This window comes from Onychomys torridus, chromosome 9 (assembly GCF_903995425.1).
Source record: "Onychomys torridus chromosome 9, mOncTor1.1, whole genome shotgun sequence".
Classification (NCBI taxonomy): Eukaryota; Metazoa; Chordata; class Mammalia; order Rodentia; family Cricetidae; genus Onychomys; species Onychomys torridus.
This window is the reverse complement of record NC_050451.1, coordinates 27,407,150-27,419,905: the sequence shown is the minus strand read 5'-3', so window position 1 is coordinate 27,419,905 and position 12,756 is coordinate 27,407,150. Positions and strand designations below refer to the sequence as shown.

The 12,756-nt window shown below is 42.6% G+C and overlaps 1 protein-coding gene across 6 annotated transcripts; it reads left to right on the top strand.

Moving 5' to 3' along the window:
• The first annotated feature begins 2,435 nt into the window (after nucleotides 1–2,435).
• Nucleotides 2,436–12,622, top strand: Kctd6 (potassium channel tetramerization domain containing 6). 6 transcript variants are annotated; one of them, XM_036199572.1, is made up of 4 exons: nucleotides 2,436–2,727; nucleotides 4,501–4,529; nucleotides 8,314–8,384; nucleotides 10,268–12,622. In XM_036199572.1, the coding sequence occupies exons 3-4, from the start codon at nucleotides 8,358–8,360 to the stop codon at nucleotides 10,952–10,954; spliced, it is 714 nt and encodes a 237-aa protein (XP_036055465.1). In that variant the 5' UTR covers nucleotides 2,436–2,727; nucleotides 4,501–4,529; nucleotides 8,314–8,357; the 3' UTR covers nucleotides 10,955–12,622. The 6 variants fall into 6 exon arrangements, with proteins under 6 accessions (XP_036055465.1, XP_036055461.1, XP_036055463.1 ...); XM_036199568.1 differs by having other exon boundaries at nucleotides 4,496–4,529; XM_036199573.1 differs by lacking the exon at nucleotides 2,436–2,727 and adding an exon at nucleotides 2,741–3,105 and having other exon boundaries at nucleotides 4,496–4,529.
• The last annotated feature ends 134 nt before the right edge of the window (nucleotides 12,623–12,756 follow it).

Below are 12,756 nucleotides of genomic sequence, written 5' to 3'. Positions count from 1 at the left end.
CCTGGCTGGCCTCAAACTCACAGATACCTCTCTGCCTCTTCCTCCTGAGTACTGGGATTAAATGCACGTGCTACCACTGCCTGACCAACCCCGTCTTAAAAAAAAAAAAAAAAAAAAAGCCAGCAGCACTGATGGCGCACGCCTTTGATCCCAGCACTTAGGAGGCAGAGGCAGGCAGATCTTTGTGAGTTTAAGGCCAAGCCTGGTCTATAGCCAGGGCTACACAGAGAAACCCTGTCTTGAAAAACAAACAAACAAAATCGGAAAAAAAGGTCTTTATTTGGAGAAATAGAGGAGGTGAATCTTCCAGGGATACCAGTAAATCAGAAGCAATTGTAGTGACAGCAATCCTAGAGATCTCATGAGTGATTTCTGTATTTTCTTTCTCTTTTTCTTTTCTTTCTTTCTTTCTTTCTTTCTTTCTTTCTTTCTTTCTTTCTTTCTTTCTTTCTTTCTTTCTTTCTTCTCTTTGTGGACCAGTGGTGTAGTTTAGCAGTAGAAGGTACATTTAGTTTGTATGGTCCTGGGTTCAATCCTTAGTACCACAAAGACAAGCATACATACTCATTGTATTTTTTCTGACTGTAAATACAATATCCACATATTCTAGAAAATGAATAAAATTCAGAAGAACGTTAGGAAGTATTAAGTAGGGCTGGGGAGATGGATCAACAATTGCGAGCACTGTCTGCTCTTCCAGAGGCTTAGGGTTCTATTCCCAGCACCCACATGGCAGCTAAGCACCATCTGTAAGGCCATTCCAGGGGATGCAACTCCCTCTTCTGTCCTCCATGGGCTCTGCACACAGGTAGCACCCCTACATGAAAGATCTGTCTATGGCCAGAGCCCCTGCTTTTACAGGCAGTTCTGTAAATTAATAGCTGTGAGGGACCACCTATCTGGTATTTTGGCAAGCAAAGAACAGCTAGTTAGAAGGGCAGAGCTAACATCACCCTGTGCAAAGTGAGGCAAACAAAACACCCACGCACATAAAATTTTTGAGAAAAATCTTAAAAAAAAAAAAAAAAGAGTAAGTCACTGATCACTGATATTTGTAGCCTATTACTTTGGAACACTATGTTCAATGGTTTATCCTTCAAAATTTTGTCTATGTATATTCATTTAAAAAATTAACATTAGCTGGGCAGTGGTGGTGCAGGCCTTTGATCCTAGTACTTTGGAGGCAGACGCTGGTAAAGCTGAGTTGGAAGCCAGTCATTACAGAGTGAGTTCTAGGACAGCCAGGGCTACACAGAGAAATCGTGTCTTGAAAAAAACCAAACCCAAACCCAAACAAAACAAAATAGCCTCCCCCAAACAAGCAAAAAAACAAAAATAAAAATCAATGTTAGAATACTGCAAACATTATTTTGTGTACTGATTTGTAAAAACATTTCCCTGTATCCTTACTTAGTTTGTATTCTCACTTAGGGAACATGTCAGTGTAGCCCTCCATTATGTTGAAGTCCATGTTACTTATTTAACCTATCAATTTGATTTTTGGAGAACATTAGATATGATCCTGATGATCATATTCATAAAATCTAGATTCCAGAATTACCTCAGAAACATGCAGATGTGTAAACCAGGTGAGTTTCTGTTTTGTTTTTTTGAGACAAAGTCTCATTATGTAGCCTGTCTCGCCTGGAGCTTTCTATGTAGGCCAGGCTAACCTAGAGCTCACAAGAGACCTACCTGCTTGCCTCAGTGCTGGGATTAAAGGGATGCACCACCTTTACCATGCCTGGCCACGTGAGTTTCTAAGGCCAGTGGTTTTCCATCCATGTAGAAGTGGATCGCGATCCAGCCAGATAGAAGTGAATGGCTTTTAGAATTCGTCTATACATGAAGTCCAATTAGCTCTACAGCCTTGGCCTCCCTCCTGAAGTGGGGACAGAATCCTTGCCAGCCCAATCCAGGCCAAGCTCCTCAGAGGCTTTGTACAGGATGATGTTAGCTCTGCCCTTCTAACTGGCTGTTCTTTGCTTCCCCCAAAGGCCGGATAGGAGGTCCCTCACAGCCATTAATGTACAGAATGGGGGCTCTGGCCATATAGACAGAGTCTCACATCTGAAAGCAGGAGTCCCTCTTCCCTAATTCTCCGCGGCAGCCTCCTAGTTAGGCCCCTCTCAACAGGATTCGAACTTGTTGTATTCTGTCTACTGGCTGCTTTCTTGAGTCTCGGGATTTGCCTCGGTCTGAGTGTACTCTCCAAGCCCAGCATACGATGAGGTCTATCAACTTAGTGAAAACAGCTGAGGAGAAACGGCTGCAAAAAACAGACGATGGCCTGGCACCGGTGGAAGAGACGGCCGGCGGCAGGGAGGACTACAGCAGGAGTGCAGAGGCGGAGCTAGGGGCGGGGTCTGGGCGGGGCTCCTCGAGGGAGTCCTGGGCGGGGCGGGGACAGGGACGGGCCAGAGGCGGGGCTTCGGGACTGCTGCAGAGCCCGCCTGACCACGCCGACCCCGCAGCGCCCAGAGCGCCCGCGGCCGCCTAGCTTCCCGGCCTCCGCCCGGCGCCGGCGACAGGGGGCGTCCGCGCTCTCGGCGCCGCGACTCTGCTGAGAGGGCGCCGCCCGCGCCCGGCAGCTGGAGCCGCAACTCCGGGCGCCGGCTCAGTCGTCCCCGCCGCCGCCGCTGCCGCTGGGCGCAGGCTCGCTCGTCCCCGCGCTCGCGCTCTCGGGCCGCCGGCGTTTCCCGGCCGGGTCGCCGTTGCGCTCGCGCAGTGAGTGGGGCGGGAGCCGGGCCTGTGGGGCCGGGGCTGCGGGAAGTCGGGCTGAGGAGGACAGCGGGGGCGGCGCGAGCCCGCGGCGGGGCCTGGGCGGGGGACTCTGGGGACGCGCGTCCGCTGCGGGCTCCGGGCTCCCGTTCGGGTTCGGGGCTCGGTGCGCGTGGCCGGTCGGGCTTGGCTTGCGGGCGACCGCGGAGTGCGGCCCGGCCCGGCACCCGCGGGCTCTGCGGGGAAAGGATTGTTTTTGGGGAGTGGCGCTTATTAGTCGGCACTGCCCTAGTTTAAAGCCCCGCCTTTGGGGTTTTCTGCACAGATTGCAGCTTTCTGCTGGGATTTTGGAACGTCACGGCGTTTTAGTGCTGGGTGTCAGAGGTGATCCATGGCGAGGTCGTGGGGAGTCCCTGCAGCACCTGCTGGGCGATGGCAGAGGAGGCTGTGTTAGGGGGTGGGACGGGGAAACGAAACGTGACTGATATTCTGCTGAAGTTGTCATGTTTCTGTTTAGTACACCAGTTCACACAGCAAGTTGATAAATCCGGTTGTAGTATTTGGTGATGCAAGGGGTTTGGGTGTCAAATAGATCTGGGGTGATCTGATTTGGCTAAGAATGTTTGGGATATCCCAAGCATCTGTCTTCAACGTATCACCCTTGGCAGGCTCTTCTTTTTCTCTGTTGCAAATATTCTAGTAGGGTAAAAATGCTGGGGTAGCACAGGCCTGAAACTGAGAAGTGTTTTCAAAAGAGCAAAGGTGCAGGTGGGCAGGTAGGTGGGGTAGGAGAATCGCCCTTGAGAACGAGGTGTCTGAACGGATTCTTAGTTTTTTGTAATGCCTTAAATAGAAAGATAGCCATAGATGATGCCATCAGTAAATTTGTGGCTCGAATTTTCTTCAAGCACATTTTAGCAGAAACAGTATCATATAAAGCAATCTTATAATCATTCCTATGAATCTTTTGGTGTATCTTGGATGTTAATAGCTGGAGTCTATTTTAAATGGACCACATATAATTGTGTTCTGCTTTATCTTGGAGACAAACCCAGTCATGCTTTCTAGAAGTTCTGAGAGCTCATGTGTCTTTGAGCTCTGGAATATCCTTTACCTAGTTCTTCCTATCGCAGCTGTTGTGGGAACTCTTGGGAAAGGAGGGCCAGGGCAATTGGGAGCACAGACTGAACTCCACCTCCATGTTTGCCACTGTGCCTGACTTCGCTACTCAAATTTTGTTTATGCTTCCAGGAGTAAAGAGCGATTTACTCAGGTTCTCATTTACTCCCTTCTCTGCTGGGAGGCAGCACAGTGATTTCAGAACTCCATTCCTCATCACTGCCCTGCCAGCTAGTTTTACCTATATTGTGTTTAGTTTTGGGAAGGTCATAATTGCCCATTTTTTGTGGAAACTAAGGGGAAGTGGAATTTTGTAATTTTATTTTTTTTTTGTACTCTGACAACACTTTAACTGGAGAGTGTGTATTCTTCTGTTTTGATACTTTAGAAAACTTACAATTTCTTGTAAGACTTTCTGCTTTCTGCCTTCATCTCCTTTCTTCTAGCCCACATGGTTGAGAGATGGGGAGAAAGAAAAAAGTCCTTCTCTGGTTTAGTTATCAGTAATTTAGTTTTATAATTCCATTATCCTTGTGTGCTTGGCAACTTGTGCTGGCCTGTATGTGAATGTTAACTCATATGACTCCTTTAGATCCCATTGAACCAACTATTATAAAATTTTTTTTTTTCACTTTCAAACTCCCACGTTTCCAAGAACAGAGAAACTCAGTACAAAGGCAATTTGGAAGGTAAGTATAGGTGGAGAGAATTTACTGAGTCTTTGTTTTAGGATACCAGGTCCAGAGGTCTCTGTAGAAAAACACTTGAAAGGGCTACTCAGAAACCCTGGGAAGGAAGCGATTACTGTTGTGTTACTCCTTAGCATTACAGCATGTAGACTGTTGCATGAGAGCAGGACTTTTGACCTGGGGAGCCTCAGTCTATAGCGGAAGAAAGTCTAGAATATTTGTGTTAATTTATCGTAGCACCTAATGCAGCTTTGCTGTGCTAAGAAGGGTACCACTGGGGGTTCTCACATGCTTTTAAGCAGTTAGCTTACTGAATTGTGCATTCTTCAGATTTGCTAGGTCAGTAAGTTCATAATTCCTTTCAGGCTCCTAGAAATTCTTCAGGATTTGTTTTTCTTAACTACCTGCTCACATGCTGCTCATTTATACACTAGTTACAATAACCTTTGAAGGTTTGTCTTTAGGATATGAGTTTTATTTGTATCAAAGGTCAGATATTTTCAGGTGAACTGATTTTACAAAGTCAGAAAGCCTTTCTTCGAACTTTATAGTTGTTGTTTGATTGCAAGATTTTTAGTGAGGGAAATACTTTTAAAGGAATTTTATGAGGACTATCACACAGATTCTATTAAAAAGTATTTCTTTACCTTCCCCTCAAGTAAAACAGGCCTGTTTGATTCCCACTTGATGGCCTTCTGTTGCCTGGCTTGTGGTTATTTAAACTTCTCATTAAGTCATCCACTGGAGATAGTGCCGGATGGGAGAGAAGATGAAAAGGAATTGAGTTGTTAGCGCCCTGGGAAAGGGTTCAGTGGGAGAGACTGAAGCTGTTCTGGAAAGTCTTCTCAGCTGTGTGTTACTGCATCAATGTCTGAGATGTCCCTGATAGTTATCAATTCAGAACCTGGCTGTTGGATAAATAAGAATTTTGACCCCTCCCTGTCTCTAGATTTTTGTAGAGATGCTCCCTTGCAGCAGATGTTTACAAGCAAGGCGCAGAGATCATTTTTAAATGATTACAAGTTTTTTTTTTTCCTTTTTGAGTTGATTAATGAACAATTTATTATTTTTTAGGCAGTTTAGTTATATTGGAAGTGACTAGCAGAGACTGTCTCATTTTATTTTGATGTATTTTACATACAAGGCCTTGAGGTGCTTTTTAAGAAACTTGAGCTTGGATCACGGAGCTAGCTTGATAGTAAGGCACAACCTGACCCAAGTGCCTCAGCTTCCAACCCCTACACAGGGAGGGAGGGAGTGAGGAAGGAAAAAAAGGAAGGAAGGAAAGAAGGGAGGGAGGGATCGTATATTTCCATGGCTGCTTTCCTAAATTCTTAAGCTTGAGGAACATTATATGTTTGTAGCGAGACCTTGGCTTTTGCTATGGAAGATATTCAGAAACATCTAATTTTTTTGCTTGTATGTTTTAATGTTTGCACAAGAAGTTATCTTGTTTTGATTTAGAAGTGAAGACATAAACATGAAAGGTTAGTCCTGGCATAATAGCAGTGACATTGCTGATTTTCTTACGTTTTGGGCTTCCATTCCTCATTAGCCATTTGAGTGTTCATGAATTGAAATTCTTCCTGTTGCTTAAGGTGGGACAACAGCCATCAGTCACACTACTGAGTAGGTTCTTGCCATTTTTTATTTAGTGGTGGAAATTTGTACAGACTCATTATAACTAGTTAGTTAGCCTAAGTTTTTGTAAAATTGTAAATAAAATGCCAGGTGGGTGGAGTTAATAGTTGACTATAGGGAGTACAAAGTTGCTTTCACTCTCTTGTTTTTTGTATTTTGTTCTTTGAATTACAGGAGGGGCTTTTGGAAAAATCTAGACTAGGAGTCAGAAAACACAAGTTCTTGTTCAGGGGTTCCTCCCTCTTTATCTTAAAACTAAACAGGACTGTGCTCCCCAGCAGAAAGACTCTAGAACACTTCTCAGGCTGCACTTGTCCCACTCTGCCAGCTCTTCTCTGAAGCCTGTGTTTTCCCACTGGAGTCCATGTCTTCCTCCCGAGGGCTCCACCAGTCCATTCCTAGTGTAGAGCAGTCTAGAATTATATTGTGCACTTCAGCTGTTGTATGTTGCCTTCCTTTGTAGATTGAAAGCTGCACAAGGTCAGGGTTACACTATCTTATTCCCGTGTGTCTGTATTTCACATGGGCTCCCCGCCCTGTTATAGTAGTCCTAAAATAAATTTTGGTTGAATGATTATTGAGGCAGAATACTTTGAGTTTGGGGAAATGCCTTTTAACTCACTTCAACGTTGATTTGTTGTTATTAGTAATGAAACCAAAAAATTGGTAAAGCTCATTTCTTCCATTTATGTCAGATGTGGTTTGTGGAGTAAGTCAGAGGATGAAAAGGTTAGATAGCTCTGGTCTTATATTTATTCCATCTCATTATAGTACGGGGAGGCCTGACTGTCTGTCCCCAGCTGCTGAGAGTAAAGAATGACAGCTGAGTGTCTCCTCTGGTCTACATTTTAGCTTGTTTGCTTTGAAGAATTTGTAAAGGTGGAGGAATACCTTCTGTGGGCTCTGATTTCAGCCCCTGCTGTGCTATGCAAATGTTCTCTACATGCCTGAGTGACCTTTTGAGAAAGAGCCTTGTGATCTTCTCTAGCCAGGGCTTGTTCTTGTTCTGGAAATGGGGACCAGATTCCACTAAAAATGGGAAAAGTGCATCTTCAAAGACCTCATACAAAGCTGGTGCTTTTCCTGGTGAAAGGACTGATGAATCCATGTTTTTTGGCATCTTTGCTAGTGATTTTGAAATTTGCTTTGCAGTTTGCTTTGCAGGTTGATTTTGGGAATAGAGTGTGTGAGAGGGAACTGATGAAGGCAGTTCAGTAGCTGGGGAACTGTGGCATGCCCTTGAATTGGATATAAAAGCAGATTGAAGCCGGCATCATTAGTACATGGGCATTTGCCAGTGGCCTAAGACTGGCTCTCGATGGTGCTGGCTGAGTGACCCTCAGCCAGGTCTGTAAGGTTCTTTTTGTACCGAATTGTGCCTTAACAGTGTGACATTTAAATTGGTTTCAGTCTGTTTTGATGAATGCACAAAGAGAAATACTTCATTATTAAGCCTGATTGTTTTTTTACATTATAAGATAATAATATTTTGGTGTTTTTCCCTTGGAAAGTGACCATTACTTTTGAAGCTTATGATTTTAAATGCTTTCTGAGATGCTTAGTTTATACGACTGGCATGCTGATCCAAAGGAATTCTCCCCCCCCCCCCAACTTTTCTCTTAAATGACTTTTTTGATATAAAGCATCTTATAGGTCTGAATCAATGTGAAGTTGTAGACCTAATCATAAGATTCTCTGAAAAGCTAAAAATTACATCTTCAGAGAAGAGTGGCAGAATTTGTCAGATTTTTTATTACATGTGGTACATGTGACGTGTGTGTGTGTGTGTGTGTGTGTGTGTGTGTGTGTGTAGGTCAGAGGACAACTTGTGGAAGTCAGTTTTGTCTTTCCACCATGAGGGTCCCAGGGATCAAATTCAGGTTTCCAGGTAAGCAACTTTACCTGCTGGGCCATCTTGCCAGCCCAGAGTGAGAGACTGAATGATCCTTTCCTCTTTGTCCAAGTATAGGCTAGTTCTTTGTGCCCAGTTGGCTCCAGAGGTAAAGACACAGCACGACATAGCTTTCTTCCCCACATCTTTGGCCCGATGTAGGTTCAAGTCTTTGTAAAGTTTGATCTACCTTGAGCAGAATAGCCTTTATTCTCCATTGCCATAGTTATGTATTTGTTTTTCTTCTTCCAGAATCTTCTGGCTCCTGGGCTCCTGAAGACGCAGTGCTGGAGCAGATGGATAATGGAGACTGGGGCTATATGGTGAGTGGTTCTTGCACTTTGAAGGCTGGCAAATGATTTTGATGTCTTTCTTGTTGCACATTCATAGGCTTATCTTACAAGGATGAAAACTATGAATTTGTGCAGCTCCCTCTGATTTGTGTAGATGTATTTGGGGTGAGCATTTTATTTGGTTTGATGTTTTAGTGAAAGACTCAATGCATATTCTCCAAATAGCTTAAAATTTTATTTTATTTTAATTATGTGTGGTGAAGTGGTGTTCTTGGAGTCCAGAACAGGGCATATGATCCTTGGAGCTGCTATGGGCCACCTAGACATGGGTACTGGAAATGGAACTTAGGTCCAGTGAGTATTTAACTCCTGGCATCTCTGCCCTCCAGTAACTATTTATAATCACTAATGTCAGGTAGACCATGATGCTTTGGTCTTTGGTGTGTATTACTTTTTAAATCCTCTGTTCATAGAATGGAGTGTCCAAAGGGCTGGGGAGAGTGAATGGAGAGTGCTATGTTGTAGTAAAGGGAGTAATAGGTAGAAGGAGTTTCTTCTCACATGCAGTTTTCATATGTGTCTGTGTCTCCCTATTTCCTTCTTTATCTGGTAAGAAATATTTCGCTTCTTAGAACCTGAAGACTGTGTTTGATTTTTTTTTTTTCTTAAATAGGATTTCTAAAGCTGGAGGTGTGTTATTTTGAGAAGCTTCCTTCTTAGAATTAAAGGTCAGATTGCAGCACTAATGTTATAAAAGTGAATACACAATCAGATTATGACATTTTGAAGCTGCTACCAGCCCTTGGGTGTATGGTAGCTTAGGGCTAGACATAGGCTAGATTGTGTCCACCAAACCTTATATATTTTAATTTAGTCTTGGGAACTCATTTGTTGGGCATGATGGCACAGGCTGGTAATACCAGCACCTGGGAGGTAGAAGCAGGAGTTTTGTGAGGTTTGGGCCTGTTTTATCTTCACAGTAAGATGCTGTCTCAACAACAACAACAACAAAAACAAAAACCAGAAAAGAAAAAGAAATCGTTGCTTCCATGAAGAACCAAGATTAATTCTAAAAAAATTTTTGTCTTTAAGAAACATTTTGGAGTTGGAGAGATGGCTCAGCAGTTAAGAGTACTTACACTCTTGCAAAGGACCTGGGTTTGGTTCCCAGCATCTAGCCTATGGCTCACAACCATCTGTAACTTCCAATTCCTAGATCCATCCATACTTTTGGCATGAGGTACACATACATACATGTGGGCAAAACACTCACACACATAAAATAAATATATAAATAAATAAATACACAGATTTTGTAGCTGGGTGTGATGGCACACACCTGTGATCTTAGGATTGGGGCAGAGGCAGGAGGATCAGGAATTCTAGACCATCCTTAGCTACACAGTGAATATGAGGCCAACCTAAGTTATGTGAAACTTTGTTTTTTTTTTTAAAAAAAAATTACATGTCTCCTTTGAGGAGAAAAACCCAAAGAAGTCCCAGAGTTCATTGTTGCTACATTATCAGATTATTTTTATTCTAGCTTCTGTTAAATTTTTAAAAAATCTAGATGTGGTGGCACATACCTTTAATCCCACTAGGGAGGTAGAGACAGGCAGATCTAACACAAAACCTCTACAGAGTCTGGACTTGACTGTATGATACTAAAGGTCACACCTGGCAGGAGTAGAGTAACTTTTAAAAGATTGGATTTATGTGATTTGAGAGCAAATGTTGAAGCCCTTCTCCTGTGTGAGTTTTATTATTGAAAGTAAAGCCATTTTGCACACTAGAACTGCCAGATATATTATAGCTTGAAGGGATCTTATGCTTCCTTATTCGTATTGATTTTCTTAATTTGCTGAAGTTAAGATTTTAAGGTTTCAGGTAATTGATTGTTTTTTAAATTTCAGATGACTGACCCAGTCACGTTGAATGTAGGTGGACACTTGTATACAACATCCCTTACCACATTGACACGTTACCCAGATTCCATGCTTGGAGCTATGTTTGGGGGGGACTTCCCCACAGCCCGAGACCCTCAAGGCAATTACTTCATTGATCGAGATGGACCTCTTTTCCGCTATGTCCTCAACTTCTTACGGACTTCAGAATTGACCCTCCCCTTGGATTTTAAGGAATTTGATCTGCTTCGGAAAGAAGCTGATTTTTACCAGATTGAACCCTTAATTCAGTGTCTCAATGACCCTAAGCCATTGTATCCTATGGATACTTTTGAAGAAGTTGTAGAGCTGTCTAGTACTCGGAAGCTTTCTAAATATTCCAATCCAGTGGCTGTCATCATAACTCAATTAACCATCACCACCAAGGTCCATTCCTTACTAGAAGGCATCTCCAATTATTTTACCAAGTGGAATAAGCACATGATGGACACCAGAGACTGCCAGGTTTCCTTCACCTTTGGACCATGCGATTATCACCAGGAAGTCTCTCTCCGGGTCCACTTGATGGAATACATTACAAAGCAAGGTTTCACGATCCGAAATACTCGGGTGCATCACATGAGTGAGCGGGCCAATGAGAACACAGTAGAGCACAACTGGACTTTCTGTAGACTGGCCCGAAAGACAGATGACTGATCACTAGCCCTCAGGAGAACTTCCTGTAAGCTCATGTTTTCTTGGGACATGGAAGAGACTGTTATTGTTTTTTAAATCATAGTGTGCTCCCCCTTTTTAATATTTGTATTTATTTGAAGTCATTGAGAACCAGAAGGAAGTTCCATGTGTGAGCAGTCTTCTGCCTGTTTTGTTCCCAAGTATGCATGTGCCTGTTCAGAATCTCCAGAAACCTTTTTTTTTTTTAAAAGAGATCTGAAAATCATTATGATATATAATCTACCCTTAACAGTGCTAAAATAATTTCTGATAATGTGGTCTCTAACTCAACTGGAAGGCTAAAAATACAGTAATGAAAGATTAAGCCGAGTATTCATGATGTCTTTGAGAAAAATCAGAATATCATGTAGGGTGACCTCATTTCCAGACCAGAAGGCAGCAGTATATTAAAGGAAACCTGACCAGTCATCTGCTGGTACTTGTTAAGGACTGCTTCCTACAGTTTGACAACTGTTTCTTTCTATGCATATAAATCAAGCAACCAAATATCTGTAGCCATTGGAATGTCTGACTAGAAATATTTATATTGGATTCTCAATACAGAATGTCCCTGTGGTAGAAACCTTATGCCTGGTACAGTTCCATTCCCAAGTGTACTGTCTACCAGGAAAGAAAAATCTAATAAAAAATGGAGTATGAACATTAAGGGTTGTATTTATTGCTATGTAAAGGGAAAATCATATTCTTTGTCAAAAGTATGCATTGTTTATATCTCAAACTGCTGATAGCACGTTTGTAATAGAGTTGACAGACTCAGTGGAACCTTAGATTTTAGTTCATAAAGCTAGCTGTGTCACTGCAGATAAACAGTTTTGTCTTTTCAGATAGGATTTACAATGACTATTACAGGGTTTTAATACGACTCACTCCAGCTTGTGCTGCCCATGGGGACAAAATGACTCCAGCCATTCTATTCTCATGTATTGTGGTAGCCGCAAATGTATGTTTTTATTAAGCTTAAGTTCAACTCTTGAGAAGAAATAAATTGCAGTGAAGGAACGGAAACACTTGGGAAAATGTATGTACATTTGCTTATTTCATGGTCGTCTTGTTTCAGAGTTGATGTGATTCTGTTGCTTGAAAGTTACTCATTGGAGTGTGTTAATTGTGGTGAGACTTTTCTAGTTTGTGAACATCACATAACAACTTCCCTGTTCTAAGGGAATTGTGGACTTCTGTGGTTTTGGCCCTAGGGCAGACAAGACAATTTTTCTCTTCTATGAGACTATTCTAAGATTCTCCCTTTGAAAGGAAGATGAAAATATTTACTTAACGTGTCTGTTTGAAAATTTAAGATTTGCCAAACTACCCCCCCCCCTTCTCCCGCACACATACAAGAAACCCACGATTACCTTATCTTCAAACTAGGATACTTCATTGTTATTGACCAGTTGCTATAGTTTCAGTATATTGATGAACTGGAGACAAGAAGTTACCGTTTGGAACATTTGCTCCAATTGTAAATTGATATATGGTTTCCTAAATAAAGATCCGAATTGGTCATGTGCCATGGAGCTAGCCAAAGTCAACATGAAGTAATGATTTGGGTTCAGAACTGTTGTGGAAGGCTCTGGGTTAGAGCTCTTGCTGCTCTTGAATAGGACTGGAATTTGGTGCCCAGCACCCACATCAGTGGCTCACAACTGCCTGTAACTCTAGCTCTAGGCAGACCTAGCACCACTGGCTTACACACACACACACACACACACACTTAAAAACTATATGCATATATATGTTTAAAGTTGTGGAAGTAGGAGTAATAC

What these genes read in the sequence shown, in the direction of transcription:
- Kctd6 (XM_036199570.1), top strand. Translation starts at nt 8,358, where the DNA reads ATGGATAATGGAGACTGGGGCTATATG. An exon ending in ATGGAGACTGGGGCTATATG is followed by an intron (nt 8,385 to 10,267) that starts GTGAGTGGTTCT and finishes TTTAAATTTCAG; the next exon opens with ATGACTGACCCAGTCACGTT.